This window comes from Sapajus apella, unplaced genomic scaffold, assembly GCF_009761245.1.
Source record: "Sapajus apella isolate SASKATOON/1434 unplaced genomic scaffold, GSC_monkey_1.0 scaffold151, whole genome shotgun sequence".
Taxonomy (NCBI): Eukaryota; Metazoa; Chordata; class Mammalia; order Primates; family Cebidae; genus Sapajus; species Sapajus apella.
The window spans coordinates 1,227,631-1,252,922 of NW_022437091.1; the positions used below are offsets into that span (position 1 = coordinate 1,227,631).

At 44.2% G+C, this 25,292-nt stretch overlaps 1 protein-coding gene across 1 annotated transcript; it reads right to left on the bottom strand.

Annotated features, from left to right (window-relative positions):
• Nucleotides 1–43: 43 nt before the first annotated feature.
• CUNH14orf93 (chromosome unknown C14orf93 homolog) lies at nucleotides 44–24,000 on the bottom strand. Its single transcript, XM_032265577.1, is given in 9 exon segments — nucleotides 44–571; nucleotides 834–946; nucleotides 3,259–3,362; nucleotides 3,767–3,828; nucleotides 8,369–8,689; nucleotides 10,822–10,842; nucleotides 10,844–11,551; nucleotides 11,787–11,792; nucleotides 23,925–24,000. Coding segments are annotated over 7 exon segments (1,617 nt in total). The 5' UTR covers nucleotides 11,420–11,551; nucleotides 11,787–11,792; nucleotides 23,925–24,000; the 3' UTR covers nucleotides 44–151.
• Between the last annotated feature and the right edge of the window lie 1,292 nt (nucleotides 24,001–25,292).

The window sequence follows — 25,292 nt, forward strand, 5'->3', positions numbered from 1 at the left end:
AACCCCCTCTCAAAAAAAAAAAAAAAAAAAAAAAGGCAAGTTTGCTTTCTCAGACTGCACAGAGCATCTCATTATTTTGGGAAGCCCCATGGCCACCTATTTCTGGGACATGAGGCATGGTGGGAGCCAGAGTTATTCTTGGCTATAGATTTCATTCATCCTTTTCCACCTTGATTTCAATGAATGAGTTCAAGTCAGGACAGCAGGTTTTGTGGGGTTGGTCAAAAGATGGGGAGACAGATGCATTCTCATCTCCTCCCTCATCTTCCTCTTCTTGGAAATTAGGATTATAAAGTTCTGGTGGAAGAAGCTGGGCTTCAGCAGAAGGCAGTCTGTCTGAGGGGGGCCCATACACACGGTTGGCTTTGGTGCCATGCTTAGAGTTAGCATCCAGATGGTAGCAGAGCTCTGTGAGGCGCTGGGCCCGGAAACGGGGAGGGCGGGCCACCCACACACCTGGCTCGTTAAGACTGTCCTCTTCATCTGACATCAGCTCCTCTGTCACATCCTTCCACAGACGTTGATCCTCAGGTCCAAAATGCCTCATGATACTGGATCGGTTGGCAAAAAGCTAAGGTAGGAGCCAGGGACATAGATTAGGAATATAAACATTCTATGGATTAGATTTGGGGAAAAGGTTTGGTGTGGAAGGCTGTGTAAAATCTGTGCCTAAGAGAACCCAGTCCCCAAGTCAGATCTTAGCACTGGCTTCTTATCTCTCTACATTCCTGACTCTCAACCCTATTCTCAGATGCCCTGTCCTCTAGCCCTTCCCACTGTGGCACATTAGGGTTTAGAGGTTAGCATCTTGAAAGAAAGGCCTAGAAACCTACCCGATATCGGCGACTTCGAAGTTTCTTCTCCTCTTTTTCCTTCAAGCCTTTAAAGGGGTTCAGGGAGTTGCGGTACTCACGCCTTTTAGTAAGGAAGTAGGCCACACAGGCTCCTGGCAGGGAGGGAAGGAAGGAAGCAAGAAGCAGGGTCCTCTAGAGTAGTGGTCTTTAGCCTGTTTTTCTGCCCTAACACTACTGAATGGGAGGTTGGGGATCACTATATAGATGATGGGCTTTCTTGACATAGCCATCAGCATCTATTCACTCCTCTTTGGTTTAGCTTTCTTTTTATTTATTTTTTTTATGATTTTGTTAAGAGAAAAGGTCTTGCTCTGTCGCCCAGGCTAGAGGTCAGTGGTGTGGTCATAGCTCACTGCAGCCTCTTACTCCTGGGCTTCAGTGATCCTCCAGCCTTAGCCTCCTGAGAAGCTGGGCCTACAGGTACACATCACCACGGCTGGCTAATTGGTTTAGCTTTCTTTGCCCACCTCCATCTCCAATACTAACTCCTCCCAAATATCTTCCACTGGAAAAAGACAACTCCAATTGATTGCTTCTGTGTCTCCCTGCTTCCTCCACCAAATAAAACCTACCCCTGGCCGGGCGCGGTGGCTCAAGCCTGTAATCCCAGCACTTTGGGAGGCTGAGGCGGGTGGATCACAAGGTCAAGAGATCGAGACCATCGTGGTCAACATGGTGAAACCCCGTCTCTACTAAAAAAACAAAAAGTTAGCTGGGCATGGTGGCACGTGCCTGTAATCCCAGCTATTCAGGAGGCTGAGGCAGGAGAATTGCCTGAACCCAGGAGACGGAGGTTGCGGTGAGCCAAGATTGCGCCATTGCACTCCAGCCTGGGTAACAAGAGCGAAACTCTGTCTCAAAAAAAAAAAAAACCTACCCCTTTTTGGCTGTGGTGGCTCACACCTGTAATTCCAACATTTTGGGAATGTTGGAATCCTCCTGCTGAGACAGGAGTTTGAGACCAGCCTGGGAAACATAGTGAGACCCAGTCTCTATTTAAAAAAAATTTTAAGGCTGGGCGTGGTGGCTCAAGCCTATAATCCCAGCACTTTGGGAGGCCAAGGTGGGTGGATCACGAGGTCAAGAGATCGAGACCATCCTGCTCAACAAGGTGAAACCCCATCTCTACTAAAAATACAAAAATTAGCTGGGCATGGTGGTGTGTGCCTGTAGTCCCAGCTACTTGGGAGGCTGAGGCAGGAGAATTGCTTGAACCCAGGAGGTGGAGGTTGCAGTAAGCCAAGATCGCACCATTGTACTCCAGCCTGGGTAACAAGAATGAAACTCCGTCTCAAAAAAAAAAAAAAAAAATTTTTTTTAAACTCCTGGCATGGTGGCTCACACCTGTAATCCCAGCACTTCGGGAGGCCAAGGTGGGTGGATCATGAGGTCAGGAGTTCGAGACCAGCCTAACATGATGAAACCCCGTCTCTACTAAAAACACAAAAATTAGCCGGGCGTGGTGGTACACATGTGTAATCCCAGCTACTCAGGAGGCTGAGGCTGGAGAACTGCTTGAACTTGAGAGGCAGAGGTTGTAATGAGCCGAGATCGCGCCACTGCACTCCAGCCTAGGTGACAGAGTGAGACTCCGTCTCAAAACAAAAAAAATTAAAAAATAAGAACAAAAAAAATCTACCCCTATTGCCACTCTGATGGATGATTACAAGTATTTTTTCTTTTTTTTTTTGAAACAAGGTTTGGCTTTGTTGCCCAGGCTGAAGTTCAGTGGCATGATCTGGCTCACTGCAACCTCTGCCTCGCAGGCATGAGCAATCTTGCCACCTCAGCCTCCCAAGTAACTAGGACTACATGCCACTACGCCCAGTTAATTTTTGTTATTTTTGTTTGTCTGTTTTTGGTAAAGCTGGGGTTTCACCATGTTGCCCATGCTAGTCTCGAACTTCTGGGCTCAAGCAATCCTCCTGCCATGGCCTCCCAAAGTGCTGGGATTACAGGAATGAGCTACAGTAGCTGGCCCTACAAGCACTTTTTCAGCAGAAGCTTTCACAATGTGTCAGCGTTAGCTACAAATAACAAAAGAGAGCAAGGAAAGAGAAAGCCTGGGAAATAATATTTAGGGACCAAAGGGCAGGCCTGGCTTCTGAATATAACACCTCCTCATAACACCTTAGATTCAAGACCTGCATAAACAGAATGCATGATGGTGTTCTAGCTCTTTCCTTCTCTCATTTTCATTTCAGACAGAGAGGGAAATAAACAGGCAATTTGAGATAATTCTATGAATATATTGTAGGTGAGAACGACCAAAAAAATGCTTCAAATCCACTATTTTCAAAACCACCTAAATCATCTCTATTATTCCTCTTCTCTTCTGACCAAGAAAAGGGAGTGGGAGGAGAGGGGGATAAAGGATGGCATAAGTTAAACCCGTTTTTCTCACCTTTTAGCTCCTTATCAGTGTAATTGTGGGGACTGGTCACCAGCTCTTGCTTGAGCTTTTCCAGAAGAAACTTCACTACTGAAATATTCCAAGAGGACTTGATGCTGCCACAAAGAGAAGAGAATGAATAAGGCTGTCAGTTTTGTAAGAGCCAGACAAATAGAAATACCCAGCACCGGGCATGGTGGCGTGTGCCTGTAATCCCAGCTACTCAGGAGGCTGAGGCAGGAGAATTGCCTGAACCCAGGAGGCGGAGGTTGCGGTGAGCCGAGATCGCGCCATTGCACTCCAGCCTGGGTAACAAGAGCGAAACTCCGTCTCAAAGAAAAAAAAAAAAAAAAAAGAAGAAATACCCAGCACCAATCAACTTAGTGGCAAATCCCTCCACAGCCTAAAAAGGTATGGCGAGATCAAAGCCTTAGTCTCATTGCTGGATTGGAGCATCCCCCTCTACTTCCCTGTCCTTAGCAAAGTACCTTCTCATTCTTTTTCCTTAAGGGGATCATACCTTTCAGACCCATTGAATCTCTTGTCATTGGTGATGTGGTTATGCACATTGTGGACCAGTTTCTAGAGGGAAAAAAAGAAAATACAGTCAAGCCAAGAGTGGATATTATGAAAACTCTCCTGTGGTACCTAGGGTAAAAAGGCATTGTCCCTAAGGGACTCTCTGTCTGAATCCTTCCTATAGCCTAGGTACCATTTCTATAGATGCCCTTTCTTGGTGATCATGGTATCTCCCCTGCCAGGTAAGTATTATAGATGCCCTTTCTAAGCCAAGAGCCTATCCAAGGTACTATTTCAAATGGAGCCTTCATTTGATGTGTGTCAAGGTTCCAGGATCATCCCTGGCCTTACTTCCGCTCCTGAGTAGTGTAATCACTAGAGCAGAGGGTCTCAAACATTTCCATGAACACACCCCTGATAGCAACGAGAAAGCAGGTATACATCAGCAGGAGTACTGCGAGTGAACATTTCTTTTTCCTTTCTTTTTTTTTTGTTTTTTTGAGATGGAGTCTTACTCTGTTGCCCAGGTTGGAGTGCAGTGGCATGATCTCAGCTCACTATAATCTCCGCCTCCTGGGTTCATGCAATTCTCCCACCTCAGCCTCCCAAGTAGCTGGAACTATGGGCGCTCGCCATCATGCCTGGCTAATTTTTGTATTTTTGTAGAGATGAGGTTTCACCATGTTGGCCAGGCTGGTCTTGAACTCCAGAGCTCAGGTGATCCACTCGCTTCTCCCTCCTAAAGTGCTAGGATTAGAGGTGTGAGCCACCACACTGGCCGAGTGAACATTTCTTGAAGTCCCCTACTCTTGCGCACTTAAAGTTTTTCTTCAGAAGGTATCTGTATTTCTTTTAATATAAAAATGTCTTCTGGAAACTTCTTTTTTTTTTTTTTTCTTGAAACAGTCTCACTCTGTTGCCAGGCTGGAGTGTGGTGGAGTGCGATCTTGGCTCACTGCAACCTCCACCTCCAGGGTTCAAGCAATTCTCCTGCCTCAGCCTCCCAAGTAGCGTGACTATAGGTTTGCGCCACTATGCCCAGCTAATTTTTGTATTTTTAGTAGAGATAGGGTTTGACCGTATTGCCCAGGATGTTCTCGATCTCTTGACCTCGTGATCCACCCACCTCGGCCTCCCAAAGTGCTGGGATTACAGGCGTGAGCCACTACGCCCAGCCAACTTCTGGAATCTTCTAATAAAGTTGATGACCCAGGAAAAAGCCCTGGGTTTGTCTGTGGTTTTATATATCTCCTCATGCGTTACCATAAATCTCAGGAGTATATACACCAGGGTCTAAAAAACAGAAATCTAAAATAACAGAAATGTGAATCAGAAAGAACCATGGAGACTGTATTACCCAATCTCCCTTTCACATCATTAAACAGGTTGTCTCTCTGCTTTGCTTATACACATCTAATGATGGGCTCTCCATTTTGAGTCAGCTTATACTATTGAACATTTCTACTTGTCAAAAAGTTTTGCCTTAGATGCTTCAAATCTGTTCCCAGTTTTGCCCATAATAGCACCTGAAATATTTATTTATTTATTTATTGAAACAGAGTCTTGCTCTTTTGCCCAGGCTGGAGTACAGCAATCTCGGCTCACTGCAACCTCCACCTCCCAGGTCCAAGAGGTTCTCTTACCTCAGCCTCCCAAGTCGCTGGGATTACAGGCACGTGCCACCACACCCAGCTAATTTTTGTATTTTTAGTAGAGAGAGTTTGACCATGTTGGCCAGGCTAGTCTCGAACTCCCGACCTCAGGTGATTTGCCCACCTTGGCCTCCCAGAGTGCTGGGATTACAGACGTGAGCCACCCTACCCAGCCCTAATGCAGGGTTTTACATTTCCTTCAATTAAGTTTAGTTGTGTTGTTTCTGATTATATTTTCATCCCAAATTCCCTTAGTCAGTGGAAGTTACCCAGTCCCAAACTGACAGATTCATATCCTGATCTGAGGATTTTTCAGCTCCATATTCAGAAATCCCCCATTTATCCTTCTACCTCTATGGCTGATTGACCATACCAACTTAAGAAAGTACTGTTAACTTTTTTTGGCTGTGGTCTCCACTCTGTAAAAAGGACATTATTATGCTAGCTGCATATTCAACATAGTTACTTTACCTTTTAGTAATCCACACTTAAGGAATCACAAAGGAATCGGTGAATGTTTCAGAAAGTATTTGGGAGAGTTTTTAAAAAAAAAAGAAAAAGAAAAAAGGGAGTTACATAGTTTCCAACTCAAGTGGCTTGGAAGAGATCAGCTGATAAAAATCAAACCAGGCTTGATGTGGAAAGGGAAAATACTATAGACAATAAGTGTGAGGACTGTAAAGGCTTTTGGCTCACCTACCTACTGAATGAGCTAAAAATATTTTCCCAAGGAGTGGCTGGGATCTGCCTCATTCCAAGGAATTAAGAATTCTGGTTTGATCCTTTTGGTTTACAGGATCCCTAGCAGCAATCCTCAAGAGCCCCAGAAAATTGGAGCGATGCCTCTTTGATTCCATCTCAGAGCTAAAGATTGGAACAACGGTCCCTCCCCCTTTAAACCCACAGTCTGCCACAAGAACATTTTAAACCTTCCTTTGGGATGGGCAGCAAAACTCCCTAACTGGTCCTCCAGATCCTTCTCAAGCATGATGGTGAGTGAGCATTACTATCCTTCCTGTAGGCCCTCAGTTCCACCACTCTCCTAAGGGAAGGAAGAAGCCTGGCCTCAACACTGTACCTCTCTCTGGAGGCAGCAGGCACAAGTAGAATGGAAGTGATGAAAAATCTTGCTTTTATGCAAATTCTAACTATAAACTCATTTCAGCCAATAAGAACATTATATGGCTAAAGAATATCTCCAGCCGGGCACAGTGGCTCACGCCTGTAATCCCAACACTTCGAAAGGCCAAGGTGGGTAGATGCCTGAGCTCAGGAGTTCATGACCAGCCTGGCCAACATGGCGAAACCCCATCTCTACTAAAATACCAGGCGTGGTAGTGCACGCCTATAATCCCAGCTACTTGGGAGGCTGAGGCAAGAGAATCAATTGAACCCAGGAGGCAGAGGTTGCAGTGCGCTGAGATCATGCCACTGTACTCCAGCCTGGGCAACCGAGCAAGGCTTTGTTTCAAAATAACAATAATAACAATATCCCATGGTTGTCAGAAAGAAGCTTTTGTGAGACCAGCCTGGACAACATGGTGAAACTCTGTCTCTACTGAAAATACAAAAAATTAGCCAGGTGTGGTAGTACATGCCTATAATCCCAGCTACTCGGGAGGCTGAAATGGGAGATCACTTGAGCCTGGGAAGTTGAAGCTGCAGTGAGCCTTGATCACACCACTACATTCCAGCCTGGGCAATGGGAGTGAGACCCTATCTCAAGAAAGAAAGAAAGAAAAAAAAAAGCTTTTGGGTACAGAATTGATCCCTTTAAGGTTGGTCACTTTAAAGAAGGTTTCTCAGCTTCTTCACTATTGGCATTTTGAGCTGGATAATTGTTATGGGGCTGTCGTGTGCACTGTAGGATGTTTAGCAGAACACCCACTAGATGTCAGTAGCATTCTCCTTCCCCTGCCCCTACCCACCCACCGGTTGTAATAACCACAAATATCTCCAGATGTTTCCAAATGTCCCTTGGGGGCAAAATCACTCCAGGTTGAGAACTACTGCCCTAGAAGTTCTCTAGGTTTGGTCAGCTGTCAGGCTGGTGACTCCCAGCTCAGCAGGATGTTCTCCTGGCTCCCAGCCACTCCAACAAGGTTTCAGGCAGACCTGTTCAGGCCAGTCCCTTCCTAGCTAAGAGCTCTTAGAATGACTGGAATCTCCAAATCCTATAACTGAGCTGAAGGTCTAGTGACTCTGCATCTTTGAAGCTTGAGACTACCTCAGGACAGCTTTACTTGCTTTTCCACCCAAGGGCACTTGCCACTTACTCTGCACACTAGCTTAATTTGCAGGCAATTTCCAGAGTTACCCTTTGGTGATCAATCTGCTCAATCCCTTAAAGATCTTCTCATCAGGATTATTAGAACACTGGGAAGGCCAGGCACGGTGGCTCATGCCTGTAATCCCACTACTTTGGGAGGCCAAGGTGGGTGGATCACCTGAGGTCAGGAGTTTGAGACCAGTCTGGCCAACATGGTAAAACCCAGTCTCTACTAAAAATACAAAAATCAGCTGGGCCTGGTGGCAGGCACCTGTAATTCCAGCTACTCAGGAGGCTGAGGGAGGAGAATTGCTTGAACCTGGGAGGCAGAGGTTGCAGTGAGCCGAGATTGTGCCATTGCACTCCAGCCTGGGAGACAGAGCGAGACTTTATCTCGAGAAAAAAAAAAAAAAAAAGAAAAAGAAAGAAAGAAAAAACATCGGGAGATATGTTTTTTATAAAGGAAGATATCACATTACCTAGAAAAGCCTAAAAGTTTGATATTTAGCAGGGGACTTCCAATCCCCAGTGTTACAGAATAACCTCTCTCCTTGTCCCTCCCACTCCGGTAGGATTCAGTATAGCATTCATTCAATATGGGAGGCCTAAAATCAACCCACCCTTCATTCTTCACTCATCTCTCCAGACTGAAGAAAAATTTATAGAAATTGAGCTCACTCACAGAAAGTACCAGATCCCGCTTGCGCCTGGAGTTCTTCTGCCCACTTCTTCTGGTCCTGCATGGGGAAACGGTTAGCCCTAGAGAGTGTCTCAGCTCCCCAGTGCTCCCAGGGCCTGACTCTTCCAAGGCACTGTCCAGCGCAGCAGCGGAATTGAGTATGTCCTCAGGGTGAGGTGGTGGCAGCTTGGTTCCATTTTCTGGTCCTGTCTCTGAGGTTGCCCGCTGGATTGCCAGTTGTGCGGCTGGTGAGAGTTGCTTGGCATAAGCAGGGACCAGCACTCGCTGTACTGCACCCTCAGAGGCCACATAATCATCCACCAGCTAAGAACATAAAAAAGAATAGCCTATTAGCCAGGTAGGCTTAGGGGAACCTGCTTAACCATCATTCTTTGGCTAAGGATATTGAACAGAAAGTAGAAAGAAGCGGGGACTCTAACACAGTCTTTAATGGTCAATGGCTTGTTTCTCTGGGACTCCTATGAGTGTTGGGCAAATACTTGTGTGTACAAGGTCTCTTGTGTTGGGTTGTTACTGTAGGGCTGCTCACAAGGACAAAGCGTGTTTCTGACACTGTGAATAGTCTTTTATGGCCTGCTCTTGGATATAAGAAATGTAGATGGGTAAGTGTTTTGTCTGAAAGGGTTGAGAGAAGAAATGATGACAAGAAAGAAATCAAGCAAGAGAAGGAGTAAAAAACTAAAACAGTAACAACAATAAAGAGACATAAAAGAAAAATGAGCAAATGAGGAATATATTAGGTCAGAAATCCCTAGAGAGACTGGCAACGACAGCTCCCCTCACCTACCCTCCATTCCCAGGGTCAGCCCATGCCTTCACCTTGATCCTACCCTGGCCACATTTGACTGTCACAGCCCCTGACATCTACCTGATTGCCTGTGCCCTCACTCAAGGACATACAGAGCCGGGAAAGGAAGGAGGGAGCAAGGGAAAGAGAGGAAGAAAGGAGGGGGGATTTCTGCAGTCAAGAAAACAAAACAGTGAAAGTGGGGACACACACACACACATACACACACACAAACACACATAGAGAAAGAAGCGGGGGAGGAGACTGAGATTTATAGACCTGTGAGCTGCTTTCTGCGCTGTGAAATCTAATTCCATCCTGTCGGTTTGGAAGCCTCAAAGAACCCACAGCTCAGGGCAATGCCTGGCCTGGTACCCTCCTGCCTCCCACCTTCCAGGTCCTCCTTCCTTGGGCTGGAATCACTGAGAGTCCTGACCAGCCACAGACTGGGGTGAGCAGCAGTGGCCATTACCCATATGGCTGTGCCTTCAGGAGAGCAATGACCAGTTGCTGTGTTACACTGGAGCGAGAGAAGGGGGTTTATGTATTCATTTCTCAGATCCAGCAGATGGGCTGGGATTTTCATCCCTCCAATCTACCCTGTGTGTTCTGCTCCTTTACTATTTACTGGGTGTCTATGCCTTGTTGTAGGGGGAGGAGAAAAAGAGAGGGCAGACGGAGAATAAGGTGGAGGAGAGCTGATAGATCTCCCACCGTCTCTCAAGTGGCATCACATCTGTTATTTTCCTATCTCTAAGATCTCTATAGTTGCTCCATCTCCTTTTCATACTTCCATGTGTGACATTCTGCAGTTCTTACTCTACTCAGCCAGGATTTTTCTGCTCATATGGCCCTTAAGCAGTAAAGAAACTGAAATAGCACAATGTGCATCCGTGTCTTTTCCTGCTCACAAAATATGTTTGCTTGCTTCCTTCTTTTCTTCCCTCTTTCTCCCTATATGTTATTCTCTTACTGTTAGCACTCAGTTGGCCATTTCTTTTTCTCATTTCCCATTTTATTTCCTTTCCTCTACCTCCTTCCCGCCTTACCTCATAGTCTCTCTCCTGTGGTGTAGATTCTGTCTCCACATAAACTCGCCTTTCTTCTGTGCTTCCTTTTTCACTTTGTCTCCTCCCTCAGCCCTTCATTTCTACTTGTCTCTTTCCATCCCTCTAACTGTCTTCTATTATCTTTATCTTTGTCTTCTCACTTCTTCCTCCTCTCTCCACCTCTGCCTCTCTCCTCTGTACATTCCCATCTCTCTTTGTACTGAATTCCTCTTGGCAAGCAGAGGGTCCGCGATAAAATATGAATGAGCCGTCTGTGCACGGCAGGCATCCTCGCCAGGAGAGGCAGAGCCCATGGAGCAGCCGAGACAGCTGTGGAGGAGAAGGTGCCATGCGGAGCTATTGAGAGGGAGGGAAGGGTACCCCATCACTATACACACACCAAAAAATGACCTTCTGCTAAAGAGGCTGAGGGTTCAGGAAGAAAATATGAGAGCTGACTATCCCTGAAGGAAATGGAAACTTGGTTTATCACAAATGGAAAGAAAAGGTTTAAAGATGGAAAGAAAAGAAGAGAAAGGAGAAAGTGTGAAAGGCCAGGAAAAGCACTTAGGAGCAACAGCCCCTGCTGCCATACTCACAGGATTGAGCAGGGGGGGGGCCCTCGCTGGCAGCCAGCGTGCACCCCGGGAGCCGCATGTCCTTCTGAGTTGCTGGGAAGTCCAAAGGCCCAGGCCCTACCGAAGCTGCTCCCAGCTGCCGCAGCTCCTCAATCACCACCTGCACGCCACTGCCCACGCTGTCACACTCCTCTTCCACGGCAGACAGAGCCTTGAAGGCTTCCCCGGGACTCTCCTTGAGAGGCCCAGGCTCCTCAGGTGGGGAACTATGTGCCCGGCTTTCCCCATCTTCATCAGGGGTGGACACTGTCCCTTGCCTTAGCTCGCCCACTTCCTCCTGGAGACGTTTTAACAACTCATTGTTGGCCCTGGCAAGACCCAGAGCGGCTTCAGCCAAACCCACTGCCTTATCCACCCGCTGGTAGATAATATGCAGGAGTTGCTCCGAGCTCTGAACAGCCAGGCCATGTCCAGTCACTGTGATGGGGGTGCTAGGAGGAGGATTCCCGCCCTCGGAGCCTGCGTTGCCCCCACTAGTCTCACTCCTACAGGTGCAGCAGCGGCATCTGGCCTCACTGCCACTGGGAGGGGAGAAGAGAATGGTGGCACTGAAGGACATGGCGGATGGGGCAGTAACAACACGCTTATACTGCTGGGCCGCTCCAACAGGTAGGAAGCATCAACTTCTCTGGACTCACTTTCCTTTGTCAGTGAGGGTGGTCAGAGGAGCCCAGGCCCCAAGCTGTAGGGTCTGTGAAAGAGGAGTAGACAAGCCATGAAGCACACTGTCCATGGCAGCCTCTCCTCAGACTGCAGAAGGGAGACAGGTGCCTTCTATTTGCAGATACTGTGCTCTCCTAGCACATCTCAACCAAGGCCTTCCTGATGAATGGTTTCAGAGGGTAGAGAGCATCCTTTCTGCCCCTGGCATGGAATCCCCCACCAGTGCAACCTAAGGAACAGGGAATGGATTCAGAAGGACCTACCGGCATCTGGAAAGATTACAAAATTAAGGAAGAAAATGTAGATCTGTCTTCTCCTTCTCCTCACCATCTTTACTGTAATAATGGTACTGCATTTCATTGCTTTGACATTGTTCCTTAAGGAGTTCAGAACACTTCACATAAGTTACCTCATCTGTACAACAGCCACAGGAAACACACATTTCCCCAGGATCAGAGAAGATACATGCAGAGAAGTTATATGTCTTTTTCAAGGTTGGAAGAAGACAGCAGAATCCAGTTATTGCTACTTTCAATGTAGTGTTTTGTTTTTTTTTAACCTGATACCACTTTTTATTGACATTAACAATCATGACAATCATGATTCTACTCTCTCCATAATTTTCATACAAATGCAATCAGAGTAAGACTCCTAAGTAAGGAATACATCCATCACTGCAGCCCTTAGCATGTTAGCAACTTCTCACTATTATATCATTAATGCTTTAGGGATGAGGGTAGGGAAATGAAATGAAAAGCTAGATTAGGGAATTGAGCTGAGGTAACCCAGGGCTGCACAGAGCCCTTTCCCACATAGCTGTAAACCTGGACCACCAGCCTCCGTGAAAGAAACTAGCTGTCCTGAATCTTCCAGCCAGTAACCCAGAGAAATCACCTCTGGAGTCCCTTATCTTCATTTCTCGTGCTTCTTAAGGGTGGATCCAAAACTCAACAGGAATATCTGAACAGCTATGCTGCCACTTTGCCTGCATGATCAGCCCCCCTAAAAGGAGCAACCAGGTGGGTCACAGTGGCCCACACCTACAATCTCAGCACTTTGGGATGCCGAGGTGGGTGAATCACAAGGTCAAGAGATCGAGACCATCCTGGTCAACGTGGTGAAACCCTGTCTCTACTAAAAATAAAAAAATTAGCTGGGCACAGTGGCACATGCCTATAGTCCCAGCTACTCAGGAGGCTGAGGCAGGAGAATTGCTTGAACCCAGGAGGTTGAGGTTGCGGTGAGCTGAGATAGCGCCATTGTACTGCAGCCCTGGTAACAAGAGTGAAACTCCGTCTCAAAAAAAAAAAAAAAAAAAAAAGGAGAAACCAGAATGTCAGTGATAACTAAACTGCCTTTCTTTTAAATTACTGTAGTTAAGCAAGTAGACTACTCCAGGAGAGAAAAAAAGGGGGAAGGAAGTTGATTTGTAGCACCGAGAACACTCCAAGGAACTTAATATTGTCATTTTCTAAATGATTCTTGATTGTAGAAAAAAAATCCTTCTGATGCTCCATAAGTGACAAAATGTTAAGTATGTTTACAATTTCCCTAAGAGATGCATTTCTCTCTTACACTGTAAATTAAAACATCACAATTAAAAAGAGAGGAGGGAAAAAAAAAAGAGAGAGAGTAGGGACCGGGTGGAGTGGCTCACGCCTGAAATCCCAGCACTTTGGGAGGCTGAGGCAGGTGGATCACCTGAGGTCAGGAGTTAAAGACCAGCCTGGCCAACCTGGTGAAACCCCATCTCTACTAAAAAATACAAAAATTAGCTGGGTGTGGTAGTGCATGCCTGTAATCCCAGCTACTCGGGAGGCAGAGGTTGTGGTGAGCCAAGATCATGCCATTGCACTCCAGCCTGGGCAACAAGAGCAAAATTCCATCTCAATTAAAAAAAAAGGAGAGAGCCAAGATGGCCGATCACTAGCAGCTCAGGATTGTAGCTCCCAGAGAAAGCGCACAGAAAGAGAGGACATCACACTTTCAGATGAATTTTTGTTGCCCAAGGACTAGGAGATTCCCAGCGGAGGAGCCCCACGGGTCGCCAGCGCGACTCTTGTGGCCAGTGTGGCGGTTTTGACAGCGCTTTGGCTCGGCGGATCTCGGTGCAGAGTAATGGGACTGGGTCCCGTTTTGATCTACGTTTGGAGCTCCGGGAAGGCAGAGTCGCCCATTCACCTGATTGAAAAAGGGATTCAAGAGGGAAGCCATACCGGAGATTCCTGAGCAGAAAAGCACCAAGAATCTTAATGCCGCTGTTTTAGCCGGCACAGTGGGTTGCTCAGATTTCGGCGCTGGGAATCAACAAGTTGGACGTCCACTCAGAGACCTAATTTGAAAGTTGGCAATCACAAAGACGACAGGTGGATAAACTCACAATGATGGGAAGAAACCAGCGTAAAAAGGTTAAGAATACCCAGGATCAGAATGCCTCTCCTTATACAAGGGATCACAGTTCCTCATCATCAAGGGAACAAGGCCTGATGGAGAATGAGCGTGTTCCATTAACAGATTTAGGCTTCAAAAGGTGGATAATAAGGAACTTTTGTGAGCTAAAAGAACATGTTCTAACCCAATGTACAGAAACTAAGAACTTTGAAAAAAGGTTTGATGAAATACTAATGAGAATAGACAATTTAGAAACGAAAATAAGTGAATTAATGGAACTGAAGAATACAATACGAGAACTTCGCGAAGTATGCACAGGTTTTAACAGTTGAATCGATCAAGCAGAAGAAAGGATATCAAAAGAGGTCGAAGACCTACTTAATGAAATGAAACGAGAACACAAGATTCGAGAAGAGTAAAAAGGAATGAGCAGTCTCCAAGAAATATGGGACTATGTGAAAAGACCTAATTTACGACTGATAGGTGTACCTGAATGTCATGAAGAGAATGAATCCAAGTTGGAAAATATTCTTCAGGATATTATTCAGGAAAACTTTCCTAACCTAGTAAGGCAGGACAATACTCCAGGTAATCCAGAGAACACCACAAAAATATTCCTCAAGTAGAGCAACTCCAAGACACATAATCGCTAGATTCACTAGGGTCAAAATAAAGGAGAAAATTCTGAGGGCAGCTAGAGAGAAAGGTCAGGTTGCCCATAAAGGGAAGCCCGTCAGACTTACAGCAGACCTCTCAGCAGAAACCCTACAATCTAGAAGAGAGTGGGGGTCAATATTCAATATCCTCAAAGAAAAGAATTTTCAACCCAGAATCTCATATCCAGCCAAACTAAGCTTCATAAATGAAGGAAAAATAAAATTTTTCACGAACAAACAAGCACTCAGAGATTTCATCACCACCAGGCCTGCTTTACAAGACCTTCTGAAAGAAGCACTACAAACAGAAAGGAACAACCAGTATCAGTCATCCCAAAAATTTACCAAAACTTAAACAGTATCTCTATAATGAAGAATTTACATCAACTAATGGGCAAAATAGCCAGCTAGCATTAAATTATAATAGTGAACTCACAAATATTAATATTAATCCTAAATTTAAATGGAGTTAATATCCCAATTAAAGACACAGGCAAATGGAATAAAAAGTTAAAATCTATTGGTACATTGTATCCGAATCTAACTCACAACTACACACAAAGACTCAAAATAAAGGGATGGAGGAAGATTTACCAATTAAATGGAGAGCAAAAAAAAAAAAAAAAAAAAAAAAAAACAGGAGTTGTAACTTTTGTCTCCAACAAAATAGACTTTAATAGTAACAAAGACCAAAAGAAACAAAGGACATATAATGGTAAAAGGATCATGCAACAGGGGCTAATGATCATAAATATATATGTACCCAATATAGGAGTACCCAGATACATAAGACAAGTTCTTATTGACTTATAAAGAGATTTGGACTCCCGCACAATAATAGTGGGAGATTTTGACATCTCATTGTTAATATTCGATAGATCAATCAGATAGAAAATTAATAGGGACATCTATGATTTGAATTTAGACCTGGAATAAGTAAACTCAGGGAATATTTATAGAATTCTCCACCCCAGGTCTACAGAACGTACATTTTTCTCAGTATCATATTACACCTATTCTGAAAGTGACTACATAATTGGAAGTAAATTACTCTTCAGTATTTGCATAGCATCTCACAGACTTAAATGAAATATTGGTTGGCTGTTTGTTTGTTATTTTCTTCCCTTATTCCTTCCTGTCTCTGTTGTTAAGTACAATTATTGACATAAAAGAGGTTTTTAATACCTTTTTAAGATTGCACTCCAGCCTGGGCAATAGAGCAAGAATCCTGCTCTCTCTCCCCCTTTTTCTTTCTCCTTCTTTCTTTCTTTCAAAAAAAAAAAAAAAAAAAAAAAGGAGAAGGGGGGGTTAGGAAAATTTTCTATATATTGAGGGTTTTCTTTTTCTGTTTTTTAAATAGGCAATCTCATTTCAGAAACAGGCAATATCAATGCCTCCAAGGTACTAAAACAGAAATCTGATGATGCATTTTAATTACATTTGGTTATTAAAGTACAGTCTTTAATTTGCTCTTTCCACCCTTTATATCAGAGAAACAGCTTTTTCTGTGCCAGATACTCACTTCTCGCAAGAACTTAACTCAAATCCATTTACAGCCTCCTTGTCATTAGAGTCACTGGGAGGCACAGCTAAACCTGAAACTAAAGGTTAAACCAAATTAAAACTAAAGGTTAAAGGAAAGCACTAAGTGATTCTATGTCAATTTATAGATGAATCATTTATGTATTCTTTTCTGTCCTAAATAAGGGCCTACGCTGCTCCTGCAGGGCTTTTTCTTTTTAATTCTTTCTATAACGTACATCATGCAGGGAGTTTGCTCTTAAACATGGATGCTGTGGGCAAAAGAATGTTTTGGTGATAGTGAATGATAGTATTCAAATGCTTGCCAGCTGGGTTCAGTATTTGTAAAGTCAGTAATTAAGATGAATCAGGTTGGGACACTGGGTGAGTTGTCTAACTCCTTTCTGGTATCAAACTCTCTTGCCTCATACACTTACTCTTTCTTGCAAGAGGCCGTTATCCCTGCCAGCGATATGCCTGCCTCAAGCTCTTCCCCTTTCCTTTATTTATTTTTAATTTTTTTGAGACAGAATCTTGCTCTGTCGCCCAGGCTACAGTGCAGTGGCGAGATCTTGACTCACTGCAACTTCCACCTCCCAGGTTCAAGCGATTCTCCTGCCTCAGCCTCCCGGGTAGCTGGGATTACAGGTGCACATCACTAGATATGGCTAATTTTTGTATTTTTAGTAGAGACAGGGTTTAGTAGAGACGGGGTTTCGCCATGTTGGCCAGGCTGGCCTCGAACACCTTACCTCAGGTGATCCACCCACCTCAGCTTCCCCAAAGTGTTGGGATTACAGGTGTCAGCCACTGCACCTGGCCGCCTCTTCTTTAAATAGTCTTTCCTTGGTCTTCTTTCCAAAAGAGTGCTGTACTGCAGGTTAAACAAATAAACGGGTGGCTGGGCATGGTAGCTCATGCATATAATCCCAACACTTTGGGAGGCTGAGGCAGGTGGATAACTTGAGGTCAGGAGCTCAGGACCAGCCTGGCTAACCTGGTGTAACCCTGTCTCTACTGAAAATACAAAAATTTGCTGGCCATAGTGATACATGCCTGTAATCCCAGCTACTTGGTAGGCAGAGGAAGGAGAATTGCTTGAACTCAGGAGGCAGAGGTTGCAGTGAGCCAAGATTACGCCACTGCACCCCACCCTGGGTGATGAAACGAGACTCTATCTCAAAAAAAAGTGAGGTTCTCCTCTGGCCGCACCACTTATGAGCTATGTGAACAAGAGTAAATTATTTCACTTTTCTGAGTACAAGTCTTCTCATCACTGTCTACTTTGAGTGTTTTTTGTGAAGGTTATACATAATATATGTAAGGCACCTATAGAGTGCTGGCACATGGTCAGTGCTCCACTAGAAATGGCTGGATGATATTACGATTATTCCTGTAAACTTTTGTGTTCCCACCCTGGACACTCATCCTCAGTCCTTAATCTTTTTTTTTTTTTTTTTAAAGAGACATGGTTTTGCTATGTTGCCCAGATTGGTCTTCAGCTCCTGGCCTCAAGCGATCCTCCCACCGCAGCCTCTTGAGTAGCTGGGCTCACAGGTGTGAACCACCACCTTGACTCCTGATTCCCTAATTTTGAATAAAATGCAATGGCTTGAAATAGAATTTGGGGAAAACTGCCCCTAAATTTATATTGAATTTCTAAGAAATAATAAATTCCTCAAGTCTATGAGGAGGCATTTCTAGGTATAAAGCCTTCTATGATGTAAATTAGAAAGGTAATTGAGAAAACAGAGTATTTGCAATTTACTTGCTATCATGACCTGGTCTCAGACTAAGGATAATATTTTATGCTAGCTTTTAATGCTAAATGTATTTTCCTATTGTGAGTTCAATTTTTTCCTCAGTTTCTTTTCTGCTTTTCTACTTTGTGTATTACCATACTATGTCCATTTTAAAACATCACATTCAGGGCAACAAATAGTTGTTTTATTGAATTAACCTGCCTTTAAAAACCTGGTACAGTGTGGTCTAGCACAATGGGCATTCAAATAATTCTTTTTTGGTTTCCATGGACACTATTGCTGACTTAATTTCCCAGCCTCTTGCCATAGTCTCTCACCTAAACTCTAAGACATGGAAAGAAATTGGTATCAGCAGGTAATAAACAAGTATTTCACATTAGATTTACTAACCAGGTAACTACTTAAGTGCTGGATAAATGACTCAAAGCAAAACATTAATTTCATTAGCTGCATATATCCCCATTAAAGACAGTGAGCTGGTGGATGGGGTGAAGTGTTTCTAGGTTCATATATATATATATATATATATGAAAAAAAAATATGTGTATATATATTTTTTTGTTTTTGAGATGGAGGCTTGCTCTGTTGCCTAGGCTGGAGTGCAATGGTGTGATCTCAGCTGACTGCAACCTCCGCCTCTCACGTTCAAGTGATTCTTCTGCCTCAGTCTCCTGAGTAGCTGGTATTACAGGTGTGCAACACCACCCCTGACTAATGAATCCTGACCTCAGTGATCTGCCCGCCTCGGCTTCCCAAAATGCTGGGATTACAGGCATGAGCCACTGTGCCCAGCCTAAAAAAATTTTTATATGTATGGCCATGTTAAAGGATGATCCACCAAAATGGACTGCACCTACTAAGTACTCAAATGAAGGGAAGACAAAGTCTCTACCTACAAGGCACTTACAGTGTATTAGAGATGGGAATGTCTAAATAACATGGGATGTTCTAAACATGGATCATCTAAAAAACAAAGTGAAATACACACAAGTCCTAATAATATGGTATAGACTGAAAAACGTCTGAGGAGTTATTTCAAAATAATGGAAAGATTAACAAAATGAAATTATACTGAGAAAGAAGTCTTACAGAAGAAAAGCTTCCAGTTGAGCCTTGAGCAGTGTATAAGATGAACTGATAGGGTAGTAAGACATTCTAGAGAAAAAAAATTACAAGACTTAACAGGGTACATGTCAGAAGTCATGGTAAGGAGAAGAGACAGAGGTATAGAGATGGAGTATAGAGTTAATTGGTTAAAGACAACTGCAAGATTATAAGCCTGAGAGTAACAGGATGGTACCACCACCACTAACAGAATGACAGAAATGAGGCAGTTGAAAGGAAATACCGTGGCCAGGCGTGGCTCATGCCTGTAATCCCAGCACTTTGGGAGAAGAGGATCACTTGAGCTCAGGAGTCTGAGATCAACCTGGGCAGCATAGCGAAACCCACTCTCTAAAAAATAAAAAGAGAGGAGACACCAGTATGTTAGAGAAGAACTGTATTTATTTAACATTTTAAATTTCAACTGATGGCAACATGTTTAAGTAGAAAGTCCTGAAAACAACTGACTAGGTCTAAAATACAAAAAAGATCTTCAATATCATGACTAGTTGCCAACATACATGACAGTAGATGTCACACTTAGGCTTGCAAAAAAGATATGCATTTGGGGTTCATTTCAGTATTGGTCTAATTTAAATATATGTGAAATGAGCCTTAAGTATTAAAAATGTACTTTTCATTCTTCTACTTTTGGTATTTTTCATAAATATTTAGATAAAAAAGAAAGAAAATTCATCTCCTTTTGATAGACAGTTCAGGGTGAGACTGTCCATAATTTTAACTATCCCTTTCCTCCCAAGTCACATTTTTGTTAGGACTAAATATATCATACTCTTGGCAGTTCCCTTGCTTGCTTTCTCCCCATTCTGAGTTTGAATTTTCTGCATGACTGAGTTCACCTCCAAAATATGAAAAATAAAAGTTTTCTCACTATTTAATAGATGTGTATGATATGGTATCACTCAGAGGATATATGTTTTTATAATGGGCCCTTGACTCATTCAAGGGTCATGCTAGCAATAGACTTCATTAAATGTGATTACTGAAAGCATGGCAATTCATATCGTAATCTTCATTTTAAGAAATAAATAAGGAAAATGGCCACTCAAAGCTCCTGCTGTGTTGGTCAGTCCTACTACTTCACTTTAAGGTGCAAAATGGCTCACCTGTCAAAAGGTTCTCTCAAAACTTATTTCTATCAGAAATGAGCTCCTTATCAAGCAGCAGGTAAGTAAATACCACAAAATACTATTTTCCCACATTTTAAAAGAGTGACTAGTCTGATGATCTGCCAAAAATACAAGACCTTATTTTTAGGGGTAAAAAAGAGAATTGTAGACCCAGGAGGCCGAATGGGGTCTTAAAAGGATTCCATGTAATCTGAAAATTCCACGTATATTTCTATAGCAGGATGAGAATTTTTAACCCAGCATAGAACGGTCCCTTTTATTTACATTTGCTAAAGTGAACCTTGGTAAGATTAGTATTTCCAGTTTCGGGTTTGCCTAATGTAAAGGACTCACCGCATTTATGGAGAAACTGAAAAATGAAAAAGTAGCTTCTAAAACTCTCTCTTGTGCCAGTGAGAACTTGGTAAATGTTAGTTGATTAAATATTAGTCAAAGATGACAAGGTGGACCTCAGGGACGGCAGAATCATTTCCGATGGGTCAGTGTTATTCAGCTACGGGCAGGGCGATCGCAGCGACGCGGGCGGCAGAGATCGGCCACTGCTCTCGAGGCCGCAGGGGACAGGGCAACTCGTCACTGTTTCCAACCATACAGTGTGCTCTGGAGTCCCGGGTAAAGGGGGTCATTTCTGGGAGGGCTGCGGAGAGCAGAGAGGCCGGAGGGACAGCTGGGGATCTCGTCTGAGAGGTAGACTATGTAGCCCCGAGCTTTCAGAGTTGGGCTGGGGCGGCGATCGCCGTGAGAACTGACGCGGAGGTGCCACGTAGCAGCCCTAGGGGTGCTCTACCGCGTGTGCCCCACGCTAACGCACGGGCTGACTCAGCGAGGCCGGGACCGGTGCGCTGGAGACAGAAGAATCCGCAGGGCCTACCCGTGTACCCGGCCGGCGCGCGCACGCAGGGAGACACCGCCCTGCTTGCCTTCTGGCTCCCAGTGACTGGTGGTTACCAGATGGTAGGGGAGCACGGCTACAGGCACTATTGGCTGGAAACAACAGTCACTCAAAAAGCCAGGGATGGGAGGGGCCTCCTCAGGGAGTGACAAGACTGAGAGGCTTTTTCAAGGCCGTCAGACGCCATCTTTAGTTTGTTTTTGTTTACTTGCTTTTGTTCTCTGCTGTTCACAAAGCTGCGTGTACACGATTATAAGCACAGTGGCCACAGATCGGCTTCACCCATTGGGTGGTGGACAACTTTTGGTTACTGCTGGCCTTGGTTACATTTCTTTCAGATGTCACCTGCAAACTAGCAATTCCTCATAGTACAAAGAAGTTTCCATATTAGGGGCCCCAAGGATTCCCAGGTAAATGAAGAGTTTAGTTTTGTTTTGCTTTGGAAGGCCAAGCCAATTATATATATATATATACATATGCGAGGAAGTCTTTCCTTTCTTAGAAAGAAAAAGAACAGTGGATATGAGCCTACGTTCCTGGATGTAGAAATCAAATAGCTTAGGAAATCAGGGACACGGGCTCTGCACTGTTCTAGGGAGAGTGTTCCCTATTTTTTGAGAAGCTAAAAAGTGAGGTAAAAAGTATACGTGATGACCTGTAGTGATGTGGAAAAGAGTTAAAAAGGGTAAAACTCCATTAAAGAGTCCTATCGCTAGCCCGACGTAGTGGCTCACGCCTGTAATCCCAGCACTTTGGGAGGCTGAGGAGAGCAGATCACCTGAGGTCGGAAGTTCGACCAGCCTGACCAACATGGTGAAACTCTGTCTCTACTAAAAATACAAAAATTAGCCGGGCGTGGTGGTGCATGCCTGTAATCCCAGCTACTCGGGAGGCTGAGGCACAAGAATCGCTTGAACCCAGGAGGCAGAGGTTGCAGTGAGCCAAGATCGCGCCATTGCACTCCAGCCTGGGCAACAAGAGCAAAACTCAGCCTAAAAAAAAAAAAAAAAAAAAAAAAAAAAAAAAAAAAAAAAATTCCCATCACTACTGAGATCACAAAAGTCACTAGAATCTGACTAGATTTCAAAGAAATGCAGGTCTGAACCTGTTGAATGATCCACAGTAGAGCCAGTATTTATTAAGCACTGGTCTGACTTGAATTGTTAGAGAATAAAAATATACTTTAGCACAAGCAAGAAACCCAGAAAGCCCAAACAGGGTCACTTTTGTTATAAATTTGTACAAGTAATTTTATTGCAGTCACTATTCAGGAGTCAAATACTGCTTGAAATAGAGTAGGATGCTAGCTGAGTAATAGAAATGCATTATTATACAGAGGTTTTGTTGTAATGAAATTTAAATTCCACAGTGGATCCTTTTTTTAATCTTCTGGTTGTTACTGCATTTGTGACATTCCAGTTTCTCCCTCAACAACCCATATACATCCTATGTTTTCACTTCAATCTGCAAATACAAATTTGGATACTAGAATAAAGTGAGAATAGGGCTCCTATAAAACAGGAGGCTGTGCTCTGAGAGCCTGTTTTCGTCTAATTCACATACTTTTTTTCTGTGACTCTCAGAAATGGGGAGAATGCTTTTCATTCTAAAAATGCAACATGATAACCAAAAGGCATTTTTTATTCCTTCTGTTATTTGCCTTTGCCTCCTCTTGGCTCCCCATCATCATCACCATGAACAGTTCTTGAGAATTAAACTTGACTGGATTTTTTTCCTAATACTTTGCTAGCTGTGGAGCTTTTCGAATAAATTCCAACCAATAAACAATCATTTTGTCAAAAAGCCAAGAAATAACTTCCCTTCTGAACATACCAACCAAACCACACATAAAGGCCAAAATATACACAACTGTACATTTAAGAACATGAAACAATAAAAATTAAAACCACTTAGGCAAAACAGTCACTGAAGGCTTTGAACAACAGGTTCAATAAATTGCCTACTCTCATTTGCCACAGGGACTATATACTCCTTGGCAATTACTTAATTATTCATTCTGATCCTTGAGGAGCAGAAAAAATATAGTAAATGCACATAGAAAGTGCCTAAATATGCTAAGCATAGGACTTCTTCTAAGCTCTGCTTTGCACACAAAATGTTTTGATCACATTTGGGAAGACAACAGAAAAGAAATTCACATCCTAGGGGATACTTTGCACACATAAAACCAGAGATATTTATCACTTTTGAAAATAAAATCTGATATGGCACATATACACACATGTTGTACATATACACAAAGAATAACCCCAAAGTTATAACTTTACAAAATTATTTGGTTCAAACACAAGCACACACACACACAAATGTTCTAATGAAAATGTGTACGAAAGACACACTGTAAGAAGGTCTTTCCCCCTTCCCTAGGGATATGAATGTCTCCATTATAACATCCCAGTATTAACCTATTGGCCTTGGACAATTGCCACATCCCAGCCACTTGGTTTTGGTTTTGGGGTTGGGTGTGTAAAAACCACGCAAACGGCTTTGTGAGGGAGCCTCAAATCTCTCTCTGCTTCCTTCGATGCTGCCTGTAGCAGAAATTTACATTATCCCTTCAGCCCGACTAAAAAAATCTATACTTCCCAAGCGACTAAATTTTTAAAGTCCATCAACCACAAAAATTCACCAGTTCTTAAAACGTGATTTTAAAAAAGAAAGAAAAAACTATAAATTTGGCTGGAAACGGTTGTACACGACCATCCTGCTTCTCAACTTCTTGGTATATTTAAAACCTTTACCAGGAAAAAGAAAGAGGAAGAGAGACAGAAAAAGAAATGGGGGAAAGAGCAAATTCCCCTTAGCAACAGTTTCCTCACCCCAGCACTGCTACAGATCTCTATTTTTAAAAAATTTGAAAACACACACAAGATTAAGGAGGAAAAAAATGGAAAAAGGATACCCGAAGGTCGTATGGCTCTTTGTATTCGTGTGTGTGCAAAAAGGAGGACTCGCGTAGCCAGAGCCGGCAAGCCCCGCCCCTCCCCGGACGCCCGCCCGGATTGGCCGCCCGCGGCCGCTCCGGCGCCCCGCCTACAAGCACACGCGCCGCGCCCGAAGCGCCAACCCCGGAGGGGGGGCCCCTGAGGGCCGCCCGACTGCCGACCCTCAACCTCGCCCTGACCTTGGCAGCCCCACTCGCACGTAACCCCTTCCCCACCTCTCTCCCTTTCACTTTCTCATCGTCCTCTCACCTTTTCCCATGTTTTTGTTCTCTGTGAAACAAGGCCCAGTCACCAGCATAACAATCCAGTGAGCGAACTGCGGACACTTAGTTAAATTGGGTTAACCGGTCAGTAACATTGTAGACTGCGACTAAACCATCAGAGACTTGGTGCGTGGGCCCCACTCCGGGTTTCCAGGTGTGGGTCGCGTCTGTTGCTGAACACCCCCACGTTTAAATGAACATTCACGTATGGAACATCTTTCCGGAGAGAGGCGAAGTAGTCTTACACTTCGGGGATTGTTTTTGCACAGCCCGACCTCCCCATTTCTCTACCTTGCTCAGACCACATTCTCAAGAAACTAAAATGGTTCCTCTTTATTTCCTGCGAGAAGATCGCTGGTATACCTGGATTTTAAACCACCCATAATCTGGTCCCGCCCACCTTTTTTTTTTTTTTTTTGTGACACAGTCTCTCTGTCACCCAAGCTGGAGTGCAGTGGCATGATCTCCGCTCACTGCAACCTTTGCCCCGCCTCCCCCGGCCCTCAACCGCCTCCCCCGCCCTTCCTCATCCCGCCCCAGCCCCAAGCGATTCTCCTGCCTCAGCCTCCCAAACAGCTGGGAATACAGGCGCGCACCACCGCACCCGGCTAATTTTTTGTATTTTTAGTAGAGACAGGGTTTTACCATGTTGGCCAGGCGGTCTCGAACTCTTGATCTCAGGTGATCCTCCAGCCCTGGCCTTTTTTTTTTTTTTCAGTGGCGCGATCACGGCTGACTGCAATCTCCGCCTCCCAGGCTCAAGCGATTCTCCTGCCTTAGCCTCCCGAGTAGCTGGAATTACAGATATGTGCCACCATGCCTGGCTAATTTTTTTTTTTTTTTTTTTTTTTTTAAGTAGTGACGGGGTTTCACCATTTTGGCCAGGCTGGTCTCTTGACCTCAAGTTATCTGCCAGCCTTGGCCTCCCAAAGTGCTGGGATTACAGGCGTGAGCCACCGTACTGACCAGCTATTTGTTCTTAGTTTCCCCTACCCTGATTTTATCAATCTTGTATTATTCTTTTGCTCAAGTGGTCTTTTTTTGCCTGAATGATACGTCTTC